General features: G+C 43.8%; 1 protein-coding gene across 4 annotated transcripts in view; it reads left to right on the forward strand.

The window, feature by feature from the left end:
* The window catches only part of KIF5B (kinesin family member 5B), a 35805-nt gene extending 30817 nt beyond the window's left edge, over positions 1–4988 (forward strand). For all 4 annotated transcript variants that reach the window (XR_012585429.1, XM_074574263.1, XM_074574264.1 and 1 more), the window contains 2 exons: positions 1411–1543; positions 3933–4988. Coding sequence is in view for 3 of the 4 variants with exons in the window: in XM_074574263.1 (XP_074430364.1) it covers positions 1411–1543; positions 3933–3939 (140 nt within the window). In the remaining variant the exon portion in view is untranslated. The remainder of the gene's footprint in view (positions 1–1410; positions 1544–3932) is intronic.
* Positions 4989–26979: the final 21991 nt, after the last annotated feature.

Below are 26979 nucleotides of genomic sequence, written 5' to 3' on the forward strand. Positions count from 1 at the left end.
AACAAAATCATCTTGCTGTCTCTTGATCTTGTGGCAGACAGAAACCCTCAACTAACCTTTTAATATCCCAAATTGCCTTTTTGGTTCTTTGTTCCAAAACAGATAGTACTCGATAGCCCTCCCTAGGGGAAAAACATGGGAAAAACAGAAGTCTGTAGTAGCTAATAGCATTTCTTACTGTGTGGTGGGAAGGCAGTCGTACTCCCTTGGTCCTCCACCTGCCATTATGCTGTAAAGTGCTGAGGACCAAGAGGGTGTGTGACCTGTGGAGGACTGAACTGTGCCTATTACATTGTTGTTGTAGAACTACGTGTTCCAGCCTTTTTGTTGTCCTGTGTCAGGACTTCAGTAATCAATACGCTTCTGTTAATTGTGAATGCAACTGAAATGAGCATTGCAGTTAAACTTCGCTCATATTCCGTAAGTGTGCAAAGAGCTATTGCAGAGTAAAGTCATAATTTTTTTTTTTCTTGGTTGCTTCAAGTGGTGGCCTGAAGACGGGTGCTTTCCTGTCTTATTTTTCTATCAAGTGGTCTCCAAGAAGACAACCAGAATTCTCTAGTGAGCTCACCATAAGTACACAGACTCTTGTACTTAAATGTCTAGTTGAACTACAGACATGTCTTACTGGAGATCAGCTTCCTATAAGGCAGAACTTGAGAAGCATTTCTCTGGTGTGTTTGCTCCCCATAGGTACTCTATATCCACTCTTACCTGATGAAACTTTAAATGCTTCTGTTTAACATTACAGAACTTTGTAAAGTCATACTGTTGTGCATCTCCTGTTAAGAGCTAGTGCAAAACTCATTGAAAATACACTTTGTTTATCAAAGTGTATGCAGCTTGTGAAATACCTGTCAAAACTACTGGTTTTGAATTCAGTAATAGAGCAAGGTTTTATTTTTATATGGTGGTAAGAAGTTGATGAAGCAATGTTACCTGTGGGGTAATCAGTACGCAGAACCACTTGCAGAGTAGCTTATCAATCAAATAGATGTGGGAAATACAGCAAGGTATATAATGATTCCTTACAGGAACGTAACTCTCATGAAACTTCATCTAGCGATGTGTTTTATTTGAGTTCTTTTTGCCAAGAAATAGGACTCTTACAGGGAAATTTAGTGTGCAGATAATAACATGTGAAGATAATCATTATCAAAAGCTTTGCTAGCTTTAATTCTAACAGGGACTATAAAAGCAAAACCTTGTCTATTTTTCAGGGCATGTTATAGTTGATACTAATCTGTTAGGTTCTCAGACTACCGTCTCCTAAACTTGTTTCTTATTCAAAGTGCATTCAGTTTTGGTTATTACACTTGGAATACTGTAAAATAAAGCATTAGTAAATTGGAATAATCAAAGGTAAAATTGTGATGTATATATTTGTAAGTCATGTTTCTTTCCATGCAGCTAAGCCTATCCGTCCTGGCCAGCATCCAGCAGCTTCTCCAACTCATCCAAGTGCAATTCGTGGTGGAGGTGCGTTCACTCAGAACAGCCAGCCAGTTGCACTGCGTGGAGGTGGAGGACGGCAAGACAAAGTGTAAGTTTGTTTTGTAGGATTTTTAAATGTATGATTAAACCACTTCGTATTAGTTCTGTTACGGTTCATTCTGTGGCATAAAACTACTCGAATAATCAGATTAACTTACTTTTTTACAAAATTTTATAGTTGGAGGAATAGTATACATGTACATCTGACTAATGCTGCTGCTGTTTTTGTTACAAAACTGGTGTTTGTTGTAAAATGATAGTCTGGAGTTGTTCTGATGGAGTAGAACAAAACGTGAAAACAGTCAGTTGGAGGTAATATCTAATAAGATAATAGATAACAGCCAACAGCTACTGTTTGGGAAAGGAGTGGGCAGAAGAATTTAAAAATATGGTTTTCCTTATAAAACATTCAGTGATGAAATAAAAAATTACCTTATTCTTATATGTTGTCGCTGTTCTTACTACAATTGCACACTCCTTCACGTGTAAGTAATTTGGAGGTATTTAACAGAAAAATTAATGTCTTCAGCCAGTAAATTTAAAATGCTAGCCTAGTTAAAATACAGTTACAGTAATTAAAATTAGTGTATACACTTATTTGAAAATGTCTTTAATCTCCTAAGTAATTATATGTAGTCTAGTACTTAATATGCTTAAGTTGCTCACAGAATCATGTCTGGTTTTTAATTAACATCTGCATTATAGTTGGTCTGTTGGTCACCTAACAGTAATGCCTTGCTGCAGTCTCTGTCATCTTCACTTTCGAGCATTCATATAAATGTCTTTTAGACATTCCTTTAGTTAAGGTATCTTAGTTAAGGTTGAGTTCGAAAATACTCCTAAAATGATGGTGTGATGCTTGATTCCTGGGTGCTTCTCTTTTTAAGGGCTCCAGAGCAGCTTATGTTAACTTTGTTTCCATTTGTTTCTTTTTATTAGCTGACTTTTCAAAGCTTTCTCTCCAATTTAGAGAAAAATCAGACTGTAGTACTAGTTAGAGTACCTGGTAATGTTTGGTAAATAAGAGGTTGAAGTAATATGTACTTTAACTTTGAATAGCATTTACCTTGAATGAGCAAGGTCCTGGCAATGCATGGATTCTTGATTATGTTGCTGTGGTGGAATTATTCTTCAGATAGATTGCCTTTGTAGTCCAAGTAGCAATCTCAGCTGTCGATGTAGAGACATTTCAAGTATGATTGACCCAATTTATTTTAGATGCCTACTTTAGCATGTGTTCTGGTGTTGCCTGGAATTCTAACTGAAGAGAGCCTATTTAGTCTGATACTTCTTTAAGAGTACTTATAATAGTTGATATAATCGGCAATAAGTAACTAAATTTTGAGCTTGCATTTCACTTTGGAAAAGAGCTTTCACTGTTGGTCCTGGGGAATTTAAATGGGAGACTTAGCACTTTGACTTTTTTTTTTGATTATTTGTAGATAAATCATGAAGGAGTGGAAAATTGCTACGTATTAGCTAGAACACCTTTTTAACAAACACACCAAAAAACTCCCATGTAATATGCTTACAGAATCCCTTAAGCAGTTGTAAAGCTTTCATAGAATTCTTCTAATGTCACCATGTTACGTATTGCCGTAGAACCAAGCAGAGTTTAGCTCTTAAAGGCAGGAGAATGGTTGCAATTTATTCCAACTTTCCTATCTTGTTTTTGGAAGAACCTATCCCTTATGGAAGTAAAGGAACAAAACTTTCTTGACTTTATTTTACTGTTAACTATGAATTTGTTCTGAACTTGGGAATACTCAGGTAGCCAGGATCATTTTTCTCTGTAGTAATGTCTGTTATACTTTTTTTGAGGATTAATACAGATACTAAGCATCTGAACTTCTGGTTAGAGAAGAACTTTTTGGTACAGTAGGAACATGATGTGCTGTTTTACATTTGGAGACCACCATTTGAAAAATTATTCTGGAAAAATTAAGGAAATACAGAGATGGTAAATTGCTATTTCCCTATGCAAATCAAACTCTTAGGATGATTAATGTCAAATGATGTCTTCGTTCCCACTTCATCTTCCCAAACTAGCAAAGTCAAAACTTTGCAGGAGCTGGTAGGTGGTATCCTAACAGTTCTCACTGGCCTGGAAAAGTACCAACAGCCATGGGAAATGGAGCTGGGTTATAATTGATTTGTGTTTGTAATGTTTGCTCCGTTAAGGAAATCAAGATTGGATACCTGGTCATTTTACCATTCTGTAAATTTTTTGGTAACAGGCAGCATTCCTTAAATGCTTTGCATTGAGTAATTTCTTATTCTAAAGCAAATGTTTTATTAGCACTTATCTGAGTGGTCTAAGAATTGGGCTCTTAAAGGCTATGTAAATAGTGAATATGGTCTACTATAAATGTAAATAACTTGGCTTTTTTGGCTTATGAAGTACGAGCACTTAACTCTGTTATTTTTCTCATTTACAGTTGCTGAAAAGTAAATGCAGCATGAGGATTGGATATCATGTAGAGGGAGTCATTCCATGACAATAATCTCTCCCTTTGGGGACTGTAGGATTATTTTTTGAAAATGTATAAATTATACCTGGCCTGTACAGCTCTTCCCCCTTCTACAAATTCTGCTAACTGATTCCCAAAAAAACCCAACTAGAGTGCAATTTTGGCGTCTTGAAAAATGACATGTTACTTAAAGTGTAGCTCTGCTCATTACACAGTTTGTCTTTCATGTCTTAAATTTAGTCTGCACTGTGCCAAGCTGAATGTACATTGAGAAAATCTTAGTTCAAACTTTCTAGCTTAATTTGTGTACATCTTATTGTCCTAGGGAATGTGCAACAGTGTTTAAGTATACTTTCATTTTTATCACTTCACATAACACTACGTGTCCCACTGAATTAGAATGGCACTCTACATTACAGTTTTCTTTTGGAATGCTACATAGAGCATTGGAACTAAATTTATTTGTACAGTGTAAGAATACTGAAGTGTGCTTATGACAACTGCCATGAGGCACTGCGATCGCTACACCACAGAACTAAAAAGTTCAATATGAACAAGGCTGTTTAACTGTTATCTGATTAAATGCCCGTTTATCGGGTAATTTAGGATAAATATTGTACAGTAATAAGAGTAAACCTAAGTTTACAAAAGACTTTGTCAATGGATTATCCCGTCTGTCCTGTTCTTGATTCTACACACAGTACAGTCTGGTGGAGTGAAAACATTCTGCTTCGTTTTGATGAGCCTGTCTATCCATTTGTCTGTATCTGTGATGGTTCACTTTTGCTATTTTATAATAGTGAAATGAACACAATCTAAAGTTTAACTTGATATTCCACTATGTACACAGTACTGGAATTTTTGGCTAAAATTTTAACTTTCAATTAAATTTTTTTCAGCAGCTGGCCAATGAATTCAGATACACTCTTAAAGGATATAACTTTTTAAAAGTGATGTGTCTGGAAATCCCAGAGACATGTGTTTAAAAAAAGAAAAAAAATAAAAATAAAGTGCTACCCTGAATTGTATTTGTAATCTGTTTGTAAGTAGGTATATGAAATGTCCAAAGTAGTAGTTGTTGAATATTTTTCTTCTCTTTGCAATAAAGTCCTGTAAAGTGGCTAACAAAATGAAACTGTTTTTTTTTGTTGTTGTTGTTTTTGAGCTCCAGTACTCCCACAGAGCTGAATCTGGGTTTTAAAATTTTGTAGTATAATTTGCCTAACTTATTCATAGGGTTTAGCCACTATAATTTTTAGAACAGCTGCCTTCTGGATAGAAATTAGTTACCAGGTCTTTGAGAAAGAAGGAACTTGAATATTCCTGAAAAAATTCAGTTAGCTTTCCAGACCCGGTTGGTACCACTTTGTGTGCTGGCTTGGATTTTTTGCTGGGTATTCATCAGTTCTTGTGGAAACAGCAGAGACTCTGTGACTGTTCAGACAGCAAATCACTTTCAACTTTTATATTATAAATAGACAAAATATTTGTATTAGGATGGAGTGTAGTAAGATTTTAGACCTTGAACTACTTTTTTCTATATCTACAGTAGTCTGAATTTTTAATAGTTTGATTTTTTTGAAAGGTTGAGTGTATCAGTCAGAAATCTCACTATTTTGGAGTTTTCAGCTTTTAAGACTGTTTTGTTCATTAAGGCTGCCAAACACTCCAAACCTCCAGTTGTTTTAGAGCACGATTAAAGACAGCACACTGAGGAAAGCAAAGGAACAGCAAACTACTTTGAATGCAGTTTCTTCTAATGGAAACAGCACTGTCCATTATCTTTCTCAATGTTAACTACAGGTTTTCAGACCTTCATTTGTTAATCTGCAATCATAAAAACAAGAAACCACACTTTCTTCAAAGTACATTCAAATGAAGCAGGATTTTTTTTCTCATGCCTGTGAATGAGGGTTTCATTCCTGTAGGTAATTATCATGGGTTTTGGTGCTGAAAATTGCTGCGTTTAAAAAAAAAAAAAAAAAAAAAATTAAGTGATTAAGTGATAACTAGCCTGTAGCTCAGTGTACATCACCTTTTTATATTTAAACTTTTTTTTTATTTTAAACCTTTTATGAAGTTTACCAAGAACTGCCTCTTAATGTAAAAAGAAAAAAAAAACAAAAAACAAAAAACAAAACAAAAACAACCAACAACCTTTTTGTTTTCTGGTCTGGCTGTCATAGGTCAGCCAGACAGGACAATTACTGTTTTTTGTAAATTAAAGTATTCAGTCTATATGGGGAATGTTCACACTGCTGTTTCAACTTGCAGTCTTTGAATGGTTCTTATTTTTATGTTCCTCTAGATCATATTTTTTAAAAGATGGTTTAGGATAGGAACTTGGTGAAATAATATTTATTTCTGGTGAACAACTAAATTATTTACATAACTTAAATGCTGACTCACTACTGTGTGTAATTCTAAATTTGACATGAGAGGACAAGTCTACCTGTGGAATATGATTTAACTTCAGTACACTTAAGATGCATTAAAACAATTGGTTTGGGGAAGACGCCATATAGTTTTAACATACCTGCATGCTGTAAATGTATTTGTGTTTAAATAAAGAGAAGAAAATCTTTGAACTCTGTGCACTTATTCAGTCTCTACACTTTCTTGTCTAATTGTCTCCATATAATGTTTTTCACTTGATAGGTTTCATGACCAGTTATCTCTGTGTAAGTTATGATCATGTGATGTCTCTAACCTCTTATTCCAGTGTTTCTTAATACAAGTAAGCTTTCCCACATACAAATATGAATATTTAAGTATTTGTCTTCAAAAGATTGTTCATGATAGGAAAAAACCACACAAACAAAAAAATGCCCAACAGTTGATGCCTGTGGAAATGTTCAGAAATTGATTACAGGCACAGTATATCAGAATTTGAACCCTTTCAATCTGGGATTACTTTGACCTCTCCCAAAGGCATACACTCTATGTAGTTCATAAATACACCAGCTTAATAGCCATTTTTAATGGCTTCTCTTGGTTGTGTATGTTTTGTTTTGGTTTTTTTTAAGCATCAACTTCCGCCCTATCTATCCTGGATATGGTAGGTGACACACTTGAAAGAATTCTCCCTTGGCATAGGACGTAGCTGTGGACATCCTTTCTCTCAAAGGAGATATTTCCTCTTTAGCTCAAAGCAGCTGTTTTGTTTCCAGTGTACTAATGTCTGTTTTAGTATTCAGCTGCTTTTCAAAAACAGACTGAAAAACAACCCCCAGACCCTCACTAACAAACCCAACCCTCTTCTCCCTGAGGTATATCTACAGGTAGTTATGTCTTAGTTGTATTTGGGAGTTGGATATGGAAGACTATTGCTAAATCCTATTCATTGAGGGATTTTTTAATTTATTTTTATTTTTTTTCTTAAATGGTTGCATTCTAGAGTAAGTTGAAATCTGGTTAGAGACAACTCTACTTCCTTCCTTCCAGAAGCAGAAGGAAGTGCAAGAACTAGAGGAGGTTGCCTTAATTCAGGCCTATGGGCAATCAAGGAACCATAGATGCACTTTACATTCCATACTTACTCTTTAAAATGAAACTGAAATGAAACAATGTAGAAGCTGATGAAGGGTTTGGGCAGGTATGTGCGTTTGATACAGTTTCTGAGCAACTTAAAGACTTTTTAAGATGACAATGCATTGTATCTGCTTTGGGATGCACAAAGAATGGGTGCCTGCTTGCTGCGGTTCAGCCTGTGGATTACAAATTCTGAAAACTGCCAATTCATCTGTAGCACCTGATGCCTACTGTATTTACAGTTTGAGCTGTCGCTGCTTGTGCTTTATGTACCCCTCATTAGCTAGCGAAGGAGGGAAGTGAAACGGAGATCTGACCAAGAGCTCATCTAGCTAAATCTGTCTCCAGAGGTGCCAGATCTATGGGTTGCCCAGAAGATCAGTCAAATGTGATGATTCCTCTCAATAGTCTTCTCTAGATGAATTACCTCAGAGGCTTTAGTGAGGGTGGTGTGAGTTGTCTCTATGGTGATGCTCAAAGTTTTTATCCACATCCTTGGACAGTCATCTTTGGAATCCACGTAAACTTATCTTGGTTTCAGTTGGAAGGGAATTCCCATGAGTTACAACTTGCTTCAAGTTTTTTGAACTTGGTTTCTGCTGATTTGGTGACTCCTTGTTCTTGTTTCAGAGAGATTAATCCCTTTCCAACATTTCTGTGCCACCTGGACTTCTGTAGACCTCTCTCTGAAGGCTTATTTTCCTTTCCCAGCAATCTGTAACAGTTGATTCTGCTTTTTTTCTGAGTACTATTGAACTGATGCTTTTTACGGAGCAATCTAGTTATGTGAGGCTGCAATCACTTTCTGGATAATTTTCTCAGGAAAAGATTTAGCTAACTTACAGAGTTTTGAGATATATATATGTATATATATAAAAGCATAAAGGATGCCAAGATTTAAGTCTGCCAGTACAGTTATGTAAAAGAAAAGATCTTGGGAGGAAGGAATTGCATCTGTAAAACTGCTCAATGATGAGCTAATCTGATACTATAAAATATTTCATAGTGCATCCTATTAACGGAAGATGGCTCAGTCACACTGGTGAAGTGCTCACATTCGAATAGATCTTTGTCTTTGCCAGGGGACGACCAATTCAAACAAGGACTAAGGGATGCTCAAAAAGGAAAATCTTTCACTCTGAAGTTTCTTAGAAGGAATGACATGACCTGAAATTACTTCTGAAAATAGCAAAAAAAAATTATTACATCTGTGACAAAAAAAAACCCAACCCTGCAGTTACCGGCACTGATAACCCACAAACTGCTAAGGAATTCATTGACAGAACAAATTTGTTCTGTTGATTGGCTTGGGGTGGCTTCCCCCTTGAACGTACCAAGAGGTTGTGACACCAATTTAGGAAGTGTCAAAATGCATCACTATATTTAACATGTGCTACATGCAAAACTGTCTCAAGTAACTTAAGTACATAACATAACCTCGCTAAATGACACAGAAAACGCATCTGGAAGATGATTACTGAAGACTGATGGTATGTCTGAATTTTTGCCTATGGAGTTTTCAGCTGATGAATGTTTCTGAACTCCCTACAGGACTGTTCATTTTATCTTTAACCAGCGTGTGCTGGGGGGAATGACAAGCGAAGTGGGACTGGGTAGGGAGGGTAATTTAAGCTGCTAACTCCTTTTTGTGTTTTGTTGTGAAAGCTGAAGGTGCGGAGGGTGTCAGCTAGGCTACCCAGCATAATGGGGAGTGGAAGAGTTACCTGAAGAAGAAAAATATAATGCAAAAGAAAAGAAGAAGAAAAGATACATGCAAATGAGACTACTGTAATAGAGCATATTTGGCCTATTTACCTTTGAAAAGGAAAATACGAGGTTAATGATTATAAAGGGGAAAGAAAGGGGTGTTGCATAGCATGGTGTAGCGTGTCGGCATCCTGGATACCTTGCAGGTGTATGTTTCAGCAGAATACTTGCTCTAGGGTCTGTTGTGTTCTATGCAGTGTAGGCATACCAGTATTGCTGATGGATTTGTCAACTGTCTTCTCCACCTACGGTACCAAGGGAAGTGTTGATATGTACCTCCAGCAAGTAAGGAAAGCAGCATAATCCACATTCTTCACATTCCTAAACCCACAAAACTGGGTGTGGAAATGACTCAGAGGTGCCCCCAGGTGTGTATTTCAGAGAGATACTTTGACTGCTGTGAGTAATGAGTGCCTGTGAGCCCCTGCCCTCTTCTGAAAGTCAGCTCAAACTGCCTGCTGCAACCAGAGACAAATACACTCCACCGCTGACACCACCATATAGGAGATACCTGTGAAGCCACTTGCTGTCCAGTGGATGCTTGGTTTGGCTTTTGTCAGCATCAGCATTAAAAGGTGTGTTAAAAAGTAAATTAGCTCAGCAAAGTGTCAATGCCAGTGTTACCCTGTCTGCTTATCATCTCCATCAACAGGTCCAGTTCTGATCAGCCCAGGGATGTTTCGCTGCTGTGATCAGTGTTTTACATCATCATTTAGCATCCCATTAACAAGCAGGTATCTGCAGATTATTTTGTGCAGGTCTTTTCCCGAGAGGGTGTAAATGATTCTTTAAATGCTTTCACTGGAAGAAACACCCTTCAGCGGAAACCATGACAGATCTTAGCCTGCTGCCCGGGAACACTGGTTCCAACCACAGCTTAGCATGAGGCCTTTCTGTTGTGGCGTCAGCCATGTGCAGCTGCCTGGTGACCACCGGTGGTCTTGAGGGCCCGGTGTCAGCAGGGGCTGCAGCAGGGTGACCCCCCCCACGGCCGATGGAAGAGGGAAGCTCCTTTGGGAGAGGGTTTGAGGGTTTCCTCTCCTGTACGTTCTCGGAGCTGTGCCTTGCCGGGTTTCCACCTCCGGGTGGGTTATTTGTCGAGCATCCACACAGGAGACCTGCTCCTGCCGCCACCCGCCTCGCCCCTCTCCCTTTGAGGCTGGGGGTTCCCCCGCCCGCCCTGGGACCCAGACTGTCCCTGTGCTGGGGGAAGGGAGGACCTGCCAGCTTCTCCTGGAGGAAGACTGTGTGTTCCTGCGCCTACAAATCTCCGTTTCCTTCTCTGCGAGGCCACGGCCTCTCCCCGGCCCGGGCCTGTCCCCAGCGAACCGGCCGGGCGCGGGCGGGCGCCGCCAGGGGGCGCCGGGGGCCGGCGGCGGCGCTGAGGGGAACCCGCCGCGCGGGGGCGTTGCGTGCCTCGATGGCCGCAAATGGCCGCGCAGGTCGTGTGCGTTCGGCAGCCCGGGGCTCCGGGGCCTCGCCGCCTGCGTGCCTGTGTCCCTCTCACCCCCACGAAGCCGCCTCGTCTCACATGGACTGGCCGGCAGCCAGGCAGCAGCCGGGCCGCAGTGCGGTTCTCTTGTCAGAGGGTTGACGCTTTACTACCTTCCTCCAAGTTGCTGGGTGTTTTTCTTCCTTTAAATGTGTTTGTGCTTTGTACGCGTCCTTCTCATCCCAGTAACCTCCTCTCCATCTCTGATTTCAGAGGGGAAGCTTCACCAGGTAACAGAAAAACTGCCTTCAGCCTCCTCAGCGCTGAGCACACCTGAATGGTGGCTCCCCAGACCTGGCCGCGGCTCTCCTGCTGTCGCTCAGCAGGCAGGTTGCCTTTTCCGAGCCTTGTTGGCCCATACAGAACTCAGAACCCCGATGTCCCTTGCTGCAGGGCTGCCCCTCAGCCACTTGCTTCCCAGCCCGTCCTGACGCATCCACCTACCTGTGAGGAGAAACCCTGCGGACTTCCTTCAGGCCTCCCCTGATGTGTGGCCTTTATAAAGTTACTTAAACAAAACCTGCAGAATTCATACTTGTGCTAAAAACCCAACTAGCTTTACTGCTATCATGCAGAACAAGGGCCATTTGTCACAAAGAATCCCGTGTGTGTCCTTCTGTATCATGATATATAGAGCAGTGACTGTAAAACTCTTCTATCCTACAGATAGAGCTGCATATAATTGAATCTTGACATTAAAATATTGCATATTGTGTTTCTGAATAAGTACCAGAATATTCTCCTAGGCATTTTCCACTTTTTATTTAAACAATTTTTTTGCAGGAAGATACTTGGAAATGTCACAAAATGTATTTGAACTGCAAGATAGCAATGTAAGATGCAGAAAGTCAGACCCGTGTGGTGGGTGAATCATTATCAAATCCACTCATAGGTGAAGCTTCGAGACATTTTTGTAATTTTCTCTCACTTCCAGCTGACTTGTCTCCATTGATCCACAGACACATGAGCAGCACGAGAGAGGCGGGAAGAGTCATTCCTGATGAGAAATGGATTTTTTCCCCCCATGCTCATTATTGTAGAGGACTGTCAGTTTCCCTTGGCAGCCCATACAATAAACGCAGATAGCATTAAATTAATGTTTCATTCCCATGGTGACATACAGTGGCATCCAGTTCCAGCGCAGGACAATTCAATGACAATATGGCAGCAGAGAAGTGCCTTACCTGTTATACGCTAACCAGGGATGCAGAGTGTTCGAATTAGACTCAAAGCATCCACGTATCTTGGAGTGAGTTTATTAACCTGGAGACACACTAGTGAAAATGAGCTGGGAACTGGGAAATAACAGAATGTGCATAAAAAAAGAAGCAAAGCGCATAAAAATAAGCATTAAAGCATGGTCAATTTTAATAAACATTTTCCTTTTACTTTTTATCCAGCTCTAACCTGTGCGGGAGCTGTCAGGGGAGGAGAACTGTGTCCACAGCCAAGTGGAGGAGGGTAAGTATGCGTGGAGGTGAAGAAAATGATCCTTGGTTCATATGCTTGGCTGATGAAGCTGGTAGAGATAGGGCTGGCAGCCTGGCGAATGGTGGTGTTTGACTTTGTCATGTTCTTTGGTCCGTTTGGCAACCTAGGGTAAGGCAAGGCTGTAGAGAACCAGACCCAGAGGTGTTTGGAAACTGTTGCATGAAGGAGCTCCAAGAGACAAGAGCAGGGATCCACAGCAGAGAGACTCTAAGGGCTGTTGATGCCTGAAGGGTGACCTGAGCCCTTCAGCGCCCTGACATGCTCCTGGGAAGGGAGCTGCTGGCAAGACCTGGCTCTGAGGCTCCTCTCTCTGCTTCTCCTCTGCTGCTTCTGTCCCCTTCTGCTGGCTGCATAGCTGGCGGGCCTTCATTAGGCCCAACAGTGAATGCATCTTTCTTTTGAATTTATAATACGTACGGGTTGATACTCTAGAGGGAACAAGATACTGAGATCTTGAGACAACTTGCAAAGAAGGAGAGATTTTGCAAGGACAGGGAATTCAGCCTTCATTATGACTTGCCCCAGGGTTTTGTTCTGCACATCAGCAGTTCTGCAGGAGGGGAAGGAACGGTGGCAGCCTCTTCGAACAGAGGGTTCCCCTTTCGCTTGCGCTCAGCTGTACGTGCTGTGTGTTTCTGAAAGGCTATTTTGCTGCATTTCTCCGTGTTCTCAGTGAGAGCAATGCTCCAGTTAGTGCTTGGGATAAAATCTTATGGGTGCTAGTTGCTTTTTTCTTTTCATCAGATTAGTTATTTAAAAGCATCTCATTTGTGTCCCCTAGAATTATTCTAAAGATTCTTATCACGCGTGGTTTTTCATTAATGAAAACTCTTGGAGCCACATCTGGCACGTTTTATTGATCATAATCTCATGGCTGGAAGCTCATCTTGGTAGCTATAGCAACAGAACTTCTTTTTTCAAATGTCAACATAACTTCACAAAAAATGGAGTAAGGGGGAGCAGATAATTTAAATTACTAAGCAGCTAATAACTCTTTTTTCTGTAATCAATTCTGAGTTTTCTAATTCGGTACAGTAAATAATGGATAGGAACAAAATCTTCTGACAGCTACATCTGCTGTGGAAGCTTGTGAAAGAAAATAACATGGATGCACATGGTATCTCGAGAGTCCTTTTCGCTGGTCATGTGTTGCTCCCAACCTCTGCTGGGCTGCAGGCACCACGGGCAGGCAGAGGGCATGGCCCCTGGAGGAGCAGCACCACGGAGCACGTGTTCGCAGCCCTCCCTCCGCTACCCAGCCAGGCAAGGGCTCTCAAACACTTCCCACGCCAGCAGGGCTTGCTCCAGCTCTTGAGGGCAGGAGGTGCTCCCGAAATGTGCCTAAGGGTTAAGGTGAAATGATAAACTGAAATTATAACTTTCTGTAAGTGCACTCTGATGCCCAAGGACCACTGTGAGGTCGGCGCCACCAAGTTGTTCTTATGGATTTTCTCAGGTATGTCTACTCAGGCACAAGTCACCTCTGAAGCAGGGGACCTGCAGGTAACCTGGTCTGCGTTGCGGGATGGCTCTTCCCTCAGCTTCCAGCTCCGATGTTTGGCTCTGAGAGCATTCGAAGCAGTCTTTCTTCATCCTGCCTAATAGCAGCATCCTGCTAGCACTTGGAAATGGTGGTGCTGGGGCAGTCAAATGAAGCGGTGGGTGGATGCGGTAGCCTCCCTTGCTTTCCCTTAGGGCTTTCCAGCAAGGCAAGCGGAGAACCGCCCTCAGCCTCCAGCCAGAGCAGAAAGTCAGATCCAGCTGCAGCTGCCTGCCTTTTTCAGGTCTGCAAGAAACTACATACGGGTATAAGTGGTATTTCTAAAAAGTTTCTAGAGATTCAACCCTTGATATCATCTTTTCAGCAGCTGAAAAAAATAGCCTTTTGGAAGTGCTGGAGACCACAATCCTGAGAAAATCGCAGAGGGCAAAGGGCAGGCTCCTTCCCTGGGCCCCCCACCACTCCCAAGGTCGGGGCTGGAAAATGGAAAATGGAAACTGTTCCTGTCAGCTTCCTGGCTGGTGATCAGTACAAAATGCTTTGCTGGCCTTGACGTCTTCCCCCAGTTGGTGCTTGCTTTCCCCAGGTCCCACTCCTGGCGTGGGAGGTCTCCCTGTGGTCCGCAGCCTTGGGCAGGGCTGAGGTTCTTGGCAGCACCCCACAAAGGGCCTATATTTATTATTATTGAAATCAAGCTTGCAGCTGGAGGGCAATTCATCCGGGTGCTCTGCCGCTCTAAATATCACCTATTTGACCCCCACTTCTGTACAATCCTCCTCCCCACAGCCACACCAGCAACATGGTGCAAGGCTTTCCCTGCAGACACCCTTTCCACCCAAGAAACCCCATAGATCAGCCTATTCTTTTCATCCTGCTCAAAAAACAGGGTGGGTTAGGGGTTTTTTGCAATGTCTTTCCTGGGTTACGTTAAATCTCCATCCATCCCAGCAGAAGGCTGCAGCTGGGTGTATGTGGCAATTGCCTTTGCCCTGGCCACTCACGCCCGACCGCAGCCCCAGCATTTTTTCCCCGTGCAGATGGTGCAGCCGCTCATGCGTGTTAATCCCAGCGCCAGGTCACTGAGCGGGAACAAGGCGAGGATTGTTCCCCCAGAGCCTGGGGGAAAGCGGGAACGCAAGGCACAGGGAGGGGAGAGGAAGGATGCACCGCCCCATCCCAGACAGTGGCAGAGGGTGAATTGTGTCTCCATTTCACTCTGGGTAACACCAAGGGCTGGTTGCTGGAAGAGATGCTGGAAGAGATGCTAACACCTTGTTGCTGCTGTATAAAAGGGTGAGTTGGCGCCGGTTGGCACTGACTTGGTGGAACATGTTTTGCCTGTGCTGCACCCACGGAGCACCCCGGGGAAGGAGATAACCATCGGGAAAATATGTAGCTACGGCGCTGCCAGGGATTTGACGCAGCAAAATACTTCTGCCGTTATCGGTTTCTGCTGGTTGAAGCACACCTCCCTGCCGGGGCAGGTCCCTCGCTGCTTTAATGCTTAGAAATTCGGTGAGGCAAGGTTGTGGGTACAACATCAACAGGAGGGACCAGTCTGCTGCGGGGTTAAGGATGGGCTTCATGATGCCCTGCTTCGAGTTCAGCCAGTCGAGTGCATCGCTGTGAGAAGTTTGCAATTTTATATGGTGAGAGCAGAAATGGAAGAGTGAAGTACATCCTTAAGAGCAGACAAAACCAATGTGGCTGGAGAGAGGTTCAAAGAGAAAATGGCTCATGTGGCACGGGGAAAGTCAAGGGCACTTTTTATGAGAAGGGGGTGTTGTGTTGAGCTGGAAAGGAATAAATGTTTATAGAGCTTTTCTTTCCTCAATTTAATTTCTTTCCCTGTCCCTACATTTCCTGAATGCTATCCCAGGAAAAGCCTTTCACCTTAAGCAAATATTTTATTGTGTAAGTATAGCTTAGGGCCTCTAACAGAGCAGAGCTGCAAGAGTTTGCCTGCTGCTGTTACTAGCAATGGGCAGCATCATTGGCAGGATCATCAACACAAAATCCAGCATCCATGGGGAAGTTTTGGACTCATTTTGGCCTTGGATATTTTAGAAAAAGATTGATGAGGCCACCTTTTATTTTAATTCCTGTTGTCTCTTTACAGCAGTGCAGATTACACATCACCGCACACATCAAAGACGAGCCTGAGACAACTTTAGGTGTACTCACAGCAGCTTGCCCTAATCCTGTAAGGATCTAGCTCTATTACCTCCTGCTTTTCCACACCTAAAGTCATCAAAGTTCCTGCCTGTCTGTAGCCACAGTAGCGTAGCTCCCCAGCGCTTGTGCCAGACATTGTGTGGGTGTGGGGACACATCTGGCAGGTTGTCTCACAGCTGGAGCTTCTCAGGCCACCGCAGCCAGGGAGAGGAGAGGTGGTGACCCCTCTTACACACAGATTAGGAAGCCCTGGTGGCAAGGAACATGCTGCAGGGAACGTTTTGGTATTTGGTATTCAATAATTATAGGAGTGAGGATGAGAAAGGGCTTTTCCACCTGTGCTGATGAGTGGTGGCTTCCAGAGACTCATGCTGACTTGACCCAATAAATATTCATGGACTCTGTACAAAAAAGGGAGAGCTTTGGCAGGTGGAGCTGAGAGGGCAGTGAGAGCCTGCAACTGCCCTTGGGTGGAGGAAGGGGCTGGACCAGGGTTTCCCACATATTGGCTGACTGTTTTAACCACTAAACCAGTGGGTGGAAGTAGCAGCAATGAAAACCAAACCCAGCACCTAAACGAATGAAAACAGAAAGTCATGATTCATGTATGGGCATAGAGAAAGGACTCCCTACTCCCACCTCCTTTATACCTTCAAAGATCTGAAAAACCTTCCCTTTCTTTTTTTGGAAGATGGGATTAGAAAGAATATTTGCAAAGAGGTGTTTAAACCCTTGTGGGGAGTGGGGCTGGGCCCTACCCACCCTCCTCAGCAGCTATTCCAGCAGCTGCCTGGGGCACGCTGCGCTGGCTTTTCATCTTGCGGGTGGCTATCTACCTCTTCCCTGCCCACTGTGTAATCAAGACGCTATGAACGCTAGCCGAAAAGTTAAATATCTCAGGGTGCTATTGCAGCCGAAATCATCCTTGTGGCTCTCGTCCGTGTTTGTAGCTAGTTGGGTGTGATGACTGTAGCTGTATTGTTTTCTAGGCTTGGAGCCCAAAAATGCCAGAGAGAAGGAGGGCAATGCATTTAGCAGAGGAATTAGGTTTATGTTCTATATCTATTACTGATACAAGCATTTATATTTGACTCAGCATTCGTTTAATACACATTCATTAACAAATATTCAAGCCAGATGGAAGCTGGCTGCTGTCTAATACCCCAAATACCTCAAGCTACTCACAGCACTACACAATGTATGCAGTATTTATCCAGGTATATATAAAAATTGTATGTCATTATTGATTCATTATATATATAATTATATATATATAGACATATGTACAAATAGATATGCATGTATGTGCACATACATGTGTGTGAATGGAGGCACGCATACGTATGTTTGGATTTCTTATTCCTCGAGACAGCTCTGTTCTGCTGATCCCGTGACACAGAGACAGCCTTGCTGATGTTCTCCGGCTGAAATGACCTAATTCAGTTTACACCATGCGTGTGAGGTGAGGCAGGGCCACTCTCCGCTGCGCACACAGCCCCAGCCCACTCAGCCTGTAGTCACCGGCAGCCCCACCAGTGCCCGGGGAGGCTGCGACCAGAGATCCTCCCGCTCCAGGGAGCAGAGTGGCCATCGCCGAGCATCCCTCTGGCCGGCAGGAAGGGAGCGGCCACCCTGCCCCAGCAGGTTGGGCCTAGCACCAAGTGTCAGAAAAGCTCGTGTTTTAATATTATATCCACTTCCAAGGCAGAGCCCAAGTTGGCAACAGTCCTGTGTTGCAGGAGCATTCACTGAGGAATGCACAGAGCCCTGAAAACACAGGGTGTCATCCTAATGCTGTGGGGGGTCATATTGCCATCGCTGGTGGCAGCCACGCACCGTCTGCTCGTGCTGCGACAGGCCAAGAGGGCAGCCGGCAATTCTGGCACCTGGCTGTTAGGGAGCACCGGGGGCTGCTGACACTTCTCCACTGGGGGGATGGTGGTAGGAAGCTGCTCGCTGCCACCTCTCTTTCTGCACAAGCATCCCAAGAGCATCAGTAAAGTGGATGATCTTGTCCTGTACTCCATTTTACTTGGAAAAACATATGTCACTAAATATTGACTCACTCTTCAATAAGACTCATACTTTCCAAACAGCTGCAGGTCTCTCCTACCCTCTGAAATATTCATGTGGGGGAGTGACGTGGAATATGTTCCCCTCTAAAATGTTATTTTCATTTGATGTGTGTGCTAATGCATGTGCAATACCGTCACTGAGATTACCCTGAACTGTCACATGTTGGAGACTGTGTACAGTTTGTTTCTATAATGGCACTTCTTAGTGCTAAACATTTTAATCTATTTTTTAAAAATGAAAAGCAGACAAACAAATATTGGGAAAGACTTGCTTGAAACAGGGAAAGCAGCTCCTGGGGGAAAACCATTTTTATTGCTCTTAGTTTATGAAACACTTCACAGAGGTCAGACTTCTTTTCTGTGTAAAGATTGCACATGGGGGTACAGAATGATTTTCTGAAAGCCTTATAGTATGTTAGTAGTAGAGGTAGAATATCTGTTATTGATTAGGCATTGAATAATTAATGTTAATAACAAAGATGCTGATGGAAGGGATGGGGTGGTAGGGCTGTGTTCAGACTGAGGCACCTTGCTCTTGGTATGCCTCTTGAAGTGCTCTGAAACGGATTTACACAACATCTCCCCTCTGCCTGTAGGATACAGCTGTGCAAGCTGAGCTGTGTCCTGGCTCTCTCTGTCTCCCCTTGCAAAGGAGGGCAGGCCTTTGCCCACAGGAAAGGGAATTTAAAAAAAAAACAAAAACCACCCACCAACCCCAGGAAAGGGCATTGTGCTTTGAAGAGGGCCAGCCTGCTCACTCGCTCCCTGGTGACTCACGTCCTCGGTGGCTGTGAGCAGCAACCACAGTGTGAACCCAGACCAGGATGTTGGTGGATGCCATGGGCAGCTGTGGGCACGTTGTGACCAGGCAGGAGGTCTCGGGTAGCAGGGCCCTGGCACACATTGCCGTTCCTGTCACAGAACAGGCACCTACCAGACTTGACATAGGTACCTGGGGACACTGCATTTGGGGACGCTTTTTGAGCGCTCCTGGCTGTTTGCGACAATGTCCAAGGTGTCACCTGTGCCAGAGCCACAACCTCAATTGCCCGCTGGTTCGGTAACTCCAGAGGTGCCGGAGGCGGGCGTGGGAGGAGGTGCTGAGCAGGGAGGAGCCGCTGGCACCGAGCGGGGTGCTACGGGGAGGGTGACTCAGTGGAGCGTGCTGCCAGCCCCGTGACGCCCGGCCACCACCCGGCTGTGCTGCAGCAGGCGTGGGCGCGCGTCGGCCGCCACGCGCCTTCCTTCTGCCGCCCTTCCTCTTCAAAAATGTTGAAACTAGGCTGTTTGGAGGAGTATTATTCACAGTCGTATTTCACTAGATAAACCTCGAAGTTGGGTGTGATGCCAGGAAAGGCGTGAGGGTAACAAGTCAGGGTGTCAAAATCTGCTCTTCCTACTTGACAAAAGTATGTATGAATTTCACTCTCACACCATGACGTAGGCACATACCTCCGGCTGGCCCTCTGCCTTTTGCTGGCGCTACTTGCCTAAGGTTCATTGTCATTTTATACTTCTTGAATGACCGGCTTGGATAGACCCAGTCTTTGATGTATTCCTACTAACCCCGTGTGTGCGAACAGGAGGAAGTATAGAAGTACTCATTAGGACAACAGTAATTAGTTGCAACTTCCGAATTGAAATGCACAATTAATGCTGTGTCACATGCCGAGTATCAGTCATGCAATGAGAGGGTTGTGACGGCAATTAGGAATTCCAGAGTTTTAAGGCAATTGCTGTGCCAAAAATCCCGCTCAGCTTGTACAGATTGTGCTGGGCAGTATTAATCCATTGTGCAGCATCAAGCAGAGGCACTGTTTGCAACTCTCAGCAACTCTCTTGCAACCTGATCTCGAAAGCGTTGGCAGTTCCTCTGTCCTGGAGCACATCTCTGGGTGACAAAGTAACCCTGAGCCCAGATGAGAGCCAGAAAGAACCAGTCAGTGAATACTGGTGGGCCTCCTTGCTCACCCTTCCTTGCTTGAAGTCTCCTCCTATGCAACCTCCAAGAGCCCCATCCCTCCCTCTTGAGCTTCTCCTCTTCCGCAGGGAGCGGGAAGCAGATGGGCAATGGGAGGCCCAGGGCTCCAACCTGCCGACCCATCGAAGAGGAAGAAGATGAGGACAGTGGTGGCAGAGCCCGAGCAGCTCTTCCCTCCACCACAGTCACCACCAGGCTATGTGAGTATTGCACACACTGGTGGTGAGTGTCTCTCCCTGAGGGCACCCGGGAAGAGACCTCCTCACCTGTCCTTCAAACACGGAGCACGGAGAGCCCTGCACGTCCTGTGCTCTCCCATGCCTGAGAGGCTCGAAGCCTGACAGCTTCACAAAATCATGTGTTCTTGCTCTTGGAGTCAAACATGGGCAGTTTTACAGACACCAGCAGCCTTTACCCACTGCCTACCAGTTTGGGGAACAGATCTGACTTGCCTGTGCCACCGGTGATGTGTGAACAAAACTGATCTGTGCCTGCCTCAGTGCCTGCGGCTCAGTGATGCCGTCCACTGAAACCACCAGATCATGCAGTTTGTCCATGGGTATCCTACCTTCATTACTGCACACCTAAAATATCTCTCCTGGATCCGAGGCATCTTTGCAATGACTAAGCTTGTGAGTCGCCTACCATTTGCCATTGCAAACGACATCCCGAAGGACACCACTGCCTGGCTGATGCCACTGCGTTTGTCCTCTGGTCCTGTCAAAGGTATCTGGCATCACAGGGGCAGTACCAGACGTGTTTGGTTTGGGAAACAAACCTGGTATTTCCTGGTGTTTGGGTTTTCTCAGTAATGGTGAATGTTGAGGCATTTTCATAGTCACCTCCCAATGCAGGGAAAGGTCGGACTAGCTGCCTATTGAACAAGGTGGGAACAAACAAGTGGTGTCCCCACTGAAGCTGAAGTTTAAAGTCCTGCCTCTTTTAATATGCTAAGGCATTTAATAAAAGAGGGAGCTCAGTGTGGGTGCAGACGGTGCAGTGCTGGTGCCTGTCAGAGGGAGGAGAAGGAGGGGCACTGTGAGCTTCTCAGTTTCCCCACTAACATGGCTCTTTTTGATTTTCAAGAAAGCAAACTTGTTTTTTCACCAAGTGCCTCCCGCCTCTATACCCCAGACTCCTCATGGCCTCCTACTGTTTTTTCTAAGCATTTTGAACTAAACGCTGCTTTCAAGCCTGCCCCCAAGCCCTGCTGGTGCTGCTGGATCAGCTTATTTAACCTTCTGCCCCTAATGGTCCTCGTACAATATTTACTGCTCCCCCTTTGAATATTGGAAGATTAATTTAATTCTGCGTCTTTTTCACATAGTAATTGTATTAAATCTCTGAATTCTGACCCAGTATTATCAAGCAGCTTCTGTAGTGGTAGGGCCTGACCCACAGACCACTGATTTCTTTTGGTTTGTGGAAGTTGTACAGGACTCAAGAAGAACCAAATATTTTCACTGCAGATCTTCCACAGGTCACTAAACCGATGCCTGCGAGTGCCATTATTATTCTGAACAGGGAGGCAGCCGCATCCCAGCATTATGAACTGGTTTGAGAAAATGACTGATTTTTTTTTTCAGTTCAGCAGCTGAACCAAAATGTTAATAAAAGAAAGGAAGAAACAAAGATCAGAGTGAGCAGTATATAAATTTTGTAGGTGCTTATCTTAGGTTAAAAAAGCTTTGTCCACATAAAGCTTTGTCCACATAAAACATCCCATCTGACCCAAAGCAAAACATTTTTTCCCCTGCATTTATAAATACAAAAATCAAGAGAGACTACATACACAGATCCGTTCCTACACACCCAGATTTGTTCCTGACCAATAGTACCTCATATAGCAGATGGAAAAGATGGCAAAATAAGGGAAATTTAAACCCACATCTGGCATTTAGTGTTGGTGGAGACTTCCCTGGAGTGGATTGGCCCAGAGGGGCTGGGGACAGCTATATATTTGGGGGGCAAATGCCTTGGGAGACACAGTTGCTCCTCCAGCTCTTCTCCTCCCCCACAGCAGGTTTCCAGGAAATCATGTGAATAAAAGCCTTTGTAAGGAGAAAAGAGAGAGGGTCACGGAGACAAGCTGGAGAGGACGATGGCAGCCAGCGCCACACTGACACGTCCTCCCTCAAAGCAGCTGTGTCCCCATTGTGCTGGGTGAATGACAAGGCTCTGCCAGGATGTCACGCTGACCCAAAGCGTTGCTGCTGTGTCCAATTGACCAATAAATCATGTCTTGTTCGGGGATGCTCTCCTGAATAGCAGGGTAATTGCTGCTCCCTAATGGGTGAGGTTTCATTTGGAGTAGATGCTAGGGGTGAGTGTTTTCCAGTGGTGCAAACTGGAAGAGCCCCCGAGCAGGGGCCAAGAGCATTCTGCAGCATCCCTCCTTTGTAGTGGGGAGAATTGTCACCAACAATTAATCATGGTTTTGTTGGGTTTGTTTGGTTTTTTACCTAGAAATAACTATTTAGATCAAATTTATGAACAGTTTTGAGATGACTGAATTACTTTTAGGGGAGAATTTGCCATTTCCTTCTAATAAACTGCTGAGATCCCCCTCTTAATTACTATTAGCAGCTCTGAGGATCCTTTGGGCAGGTAGAGACCATGTAGAAGGGGCAGAAGTGAGACAAAACATTTTCCAAGCAAAGATATAATTAGGGATTACAGAGACTGATCCTACTGCATAGTATAATTAGGAGATTATGGCATGGCATTGGCCTGAATTAGACTTGACAGAAAAATCTCTACCCTGCTATATAAAACCTTCCAGGTTTTGAAATGGAAACCTGTAAACAAAAGGTCTTCAATATCTTAAACCCATGTCCTACAGCAGCCTGACGCTGAGAAGGCTTGTGTGTTGAGGAGTGAATGGAAACTTGTGTGGTCTCCTGGGTTAGAGGTAGAGAAACCCCTGATGGGAGGTGACCACCAGCTCCGTCTGCTGTTTCCCCTTCCCTGCAGGGAACCTGGTCCCAGCTGAGCCTCCTGTGGTGTCCCCAGCCCTCCCCAGCCAAGCCTTCCTCTGAGCCCCTCCGGGGTGTCAGCAGCACAGCACAGTGGGCTTGAGGACCCCCTGCTCTGGCCTCTGGGCCAGATCCTGCTGGGATCTCCCCTAGGGTTTGGGAAGAGGCTTGAAGGGCACCCACTGACCACCCCCCCCCCTTCCCCCAGTGCTGGGCATCGTGTAGCAGGATCGAACCACTCCCTTAGGCAGTAAGTTGGGCCAAAGATGGCACCCTGTGGGCTGGTGGGGAGGGAGAGAGGGAGAAACCTGCCTGCGCACAGCCCCGGTATTGCAGAGCTCTGTATCAACCAAACCAGCCCCTAAATCAAATGAACACAAATAAAATTGTGAGAATTAGCTACATGGATTACATTCCTTTACCTCTTGCCCTAAAGCATTTCTAAAATCAATAACTCCCCCCAAAAAATTAAATCATACCTCTAAATGGACCACCATCAGGATAGGCTTGGTGTGCTCTTGGTACAGTAGTTGATTAATTCTTGCTAAAAGTCAGTAAGACACTACAGTGAAGCATGCCCCAAATCAAGCAGTAAGACCAATGCTGCCATTCAACCGCAGTATTTTTTGAGGTGCCCAGAGCCGTAGATACCCCAGGAGAAGAGGGGAGCGGAGGAGCGCAGTGCCCTCACGCAGCTCCGAGCACTTCGCCAGGGGTTTCTTTGTCACTCCATATGGTTGCAGCAGCAAGGCTGCCCAGTCCCCACAGCATCTTCTTCTCTCCTGTATCACTTTTTTCTTTTATCTACTATTAACTTTTCAGCACAGAAACCACCTTTCTCCTGTGCTATATCTATTACTTGTTCAGTATAGATTGTAAATGCGAACAACTCTGAGCACTTCACTTCCCTCATTATATACTCTCCAGCACGCAGGTGGATAATAAAATAATAATCTGCAGCTTATGGTCAATTAACAAGAATAAATCTGTGGATGAAACACATGTGACAAAAGCCCAGCGTGGCAAAAGGCCCTGCAGCCTCCACAGATCCGTTTCCTGTTTCTCTTTCTGATGCTCAAAAATCAACGTAAAGTTTCAAAAGCCTTCGCATGTAACTGCCAGATAATAAGAGATGATCTTGACCAAATCAAAGGCTTCTTTTACTTTTGGGAGCATTGATTTGAACAAGGTCATTTGTCTTTCTCCTGCTGTGCAATCACAGAATGAAAAATTGCAGAATTTACAGAAAATAGATAGTCATCAGCACATCATCTTGTCAGACTATGATTTGTCTGGAGATGAATGACTGTCAGATTTCCTCAGCCTAGGAAGCTCAGCTGAACACTGGCTGGGGTCTAGTAATTTCGTTAAACTTCCCAGCACTCACACCAAGCCAAATATTCAGGATACTAAAGATGAATCTATTTAAACATGCGATCTTAATTAAACATTATTCCAGAGCAAGTGCTTGGATTCTCAGATCCATCCTCTTTTAAGGCATTATTTGCGATTTTATCTAGAAGATGAACTAAATCTTTGTGATACATCAGAGGCTTGTTAGTAAATGTAATTGTCTCCCCTCCACATTGTATTTTCCTTGGTCAAGATTATGAATCCCTTGAGTATCTTACTTAGAATTTTGCTATCTGACAACTCAATTAAAAAGTTATTTGAAGTTATAAGTAAAGAAGTAAAGGAAGATTTAGAACTATAAAAAGTAATCTGTATACTTCTATAAAAGCACCTGTCTGGGGGATATTAAATGACTGCAATGTACAGTCAGGAATAAAAGGTAACACAGCAAATTGGAGCTGTCATTTCATCTCCCATTAAGAGATTAATTAATTTTCCTTTGACAGTTATAGCAATTGAGCTTCAACATAACGACATGTGATACAAAAGCATAAAAGCTTCTTTTAAAAGTGCATATTGATAGTCATCTGCTTGGGATCCTACAAAGTACAGCAGATTTTTTTCCCACATTTGGTCCAGCAGGACCATTATGTGGTTTGTCAGAGGCCGCAGAAAGGCTCGGGAACTCCTGAAATCAGAGCGCATCCCTAGTTCCAGAGTGGTTTTTTGGTTTTGTAAGATGTTGAAGATCTTACTGTTCCTAAAATACCTGCTTGCTTAGGGGAATTTTAAATGTGAGTCTTCTCACTTCTGTTTGGGATTATTTAACCCCTGGGAGAAAAAAGTCTTGTTGTATATCTAACGAAATTACCTCAAAAGATCTGTATTTAAAAGAAAGCCTACCAAATGCATGACAGCCTTGTTCTGTGTAATAATCCTGTTGCTGCCGTGTGGTGGTTGCTTTGGGGTTCACCCAGAGCCTTGGAGGCAACTTGTTCCCCCAAAGATGCCACTTGCGCTGCAGCAAGCCCCAGCTCACAGCTCAGCCACCCAATTTAAGGGACCTGACTTGAGTTCCAGGAACAGGGATGAGTTTCCCTGGCTGGTCCACTCTGGTTTTCCAGCAGATGGCAATAACCCACAATGGGTGAGCAGGAGGAGCTGGGGCAGTGGGGGCTTGTGCAGTGGCACTGCCAGTGGGGCAGGAGCCTCCCCACAGCCCTGCCAAATCCCGGCGGCGGGAAGAGAGGGGAAAAGCAGGGAAGAGAGAGCAAGCCAATGAATAATAGATTACTAAGATCTATCGAGCTAGAAAGTGCATACACAGGAGAGGGGAAGAGTGCATAATTCATCTATAATTGCTTAGGGGGGGATTTTAAATAAGGAAGAGAGATGGGTCGCACATTCCCTTTGTTTCTTTTATAAGTTTTCCAGCAGTGGGAGTGTGTTCTTGTTCACCCTTCTGGGCCTTACAGCTCAAAGGTGACCCAGCGACAGTCCTGCCATCTGTCAGGTGATGCGGCTGGTCACACACAGGATGCCAAGGCGTGACTGAAGCATGACCTAAAAATGACTGTTAACCTGTAGCACTGCAGGCAAAAAGTGGTGAGCGTAGAGGACGCACCTTTAAAAAGACAGGGACAAAATGCTGGTACTATACTGTCGACAGCTACTTCATAGCTCCTGAAAATATGCTGAGGAATTTCTATCTTGTGATTCACAGTTAATCATCCTGCTCACTTTGCACACTGCCAAATTTATGTGAGGTTGGCTTTTGTCACAACAAATGGAAACCTGTTTAACTTCCTTGTATTTCTCTGGAATAAACAAGGGAACAGGAGAGAACAACACAGGCTGGCTAACCTAGAGTCTATAAAAGATGTTTCCTTGGGAATCGAGCATGTTTGTGTCTAGAAGTGATGATTTTATGTGATAAACTTACACCCTGCATTTGTCAAGATTAAACACCTCAAAATTCTTACTGGCGTTACAGAAAGCAACACAGATATAGACCTGTGCTGCCAGTGCAGAGGTCTGTCTGTGCCAATATCCCATCTCTAAAAGTCTGAAAAATCAAGCTCTTCTGTAGGAATAGCAAATGAGACAACGTGCCCTGGTTTTCTGTTCATGAGGGGAGGTACAAAAGGCGGGTCTATGCTGTAAAACTCAAGCATTTATAACTGCTGTTGTTCCGCAGCTACCTGTGTAAAGCTCCTTTTGTTTTCTCATCTTGGCCCCAGTGAAAGACTTTGGCAGCAAGTATCGTGTTTTAATTTGTGTGAAAAGCTTTCTCACTTTCTACTTTGTAACTTGTCTATATCAGGGAATGTTCCCTTCTTTTTTTCTTTTCTTTTTATGAAAAAGTGCAATTAGAAACTTTTGATCTGCGTTCTCCTTATCGTGATGTTACTTTTTTGCTATCGTGTTTCCAAAAATAAATTTTTTCAATCTCTTAAAATAAGGCATAATAAAATGAGAAAAATGGGCAATACCCACTCATAAAACATGCAGAAAAATACTGAGCTACTCATAAAAAAAGACAATTCTTCCATTTTTATGTCTCCTCTTCCAAAAAACAAATCGAAAGGGCTGAGGAAGATAATTGTTTTGGGTGGGTATGTGATTGAGATCCTAATAATAACATAATTGAAAGAGCGATAATTGAAGACCTAC

The sequence above is a fragment of the Larus michahellis genome, chromosome 2 (assembly GCF_964199755.1).
Source record: "Larus michahellis chromosome 2, bLarMic1.1, whole genome shotgun sequence".
NCBI lineage: Eukaryota > Metazoa > Chordata > Aves > Charadriiformes > Laridae > Larus > Larus michahellis.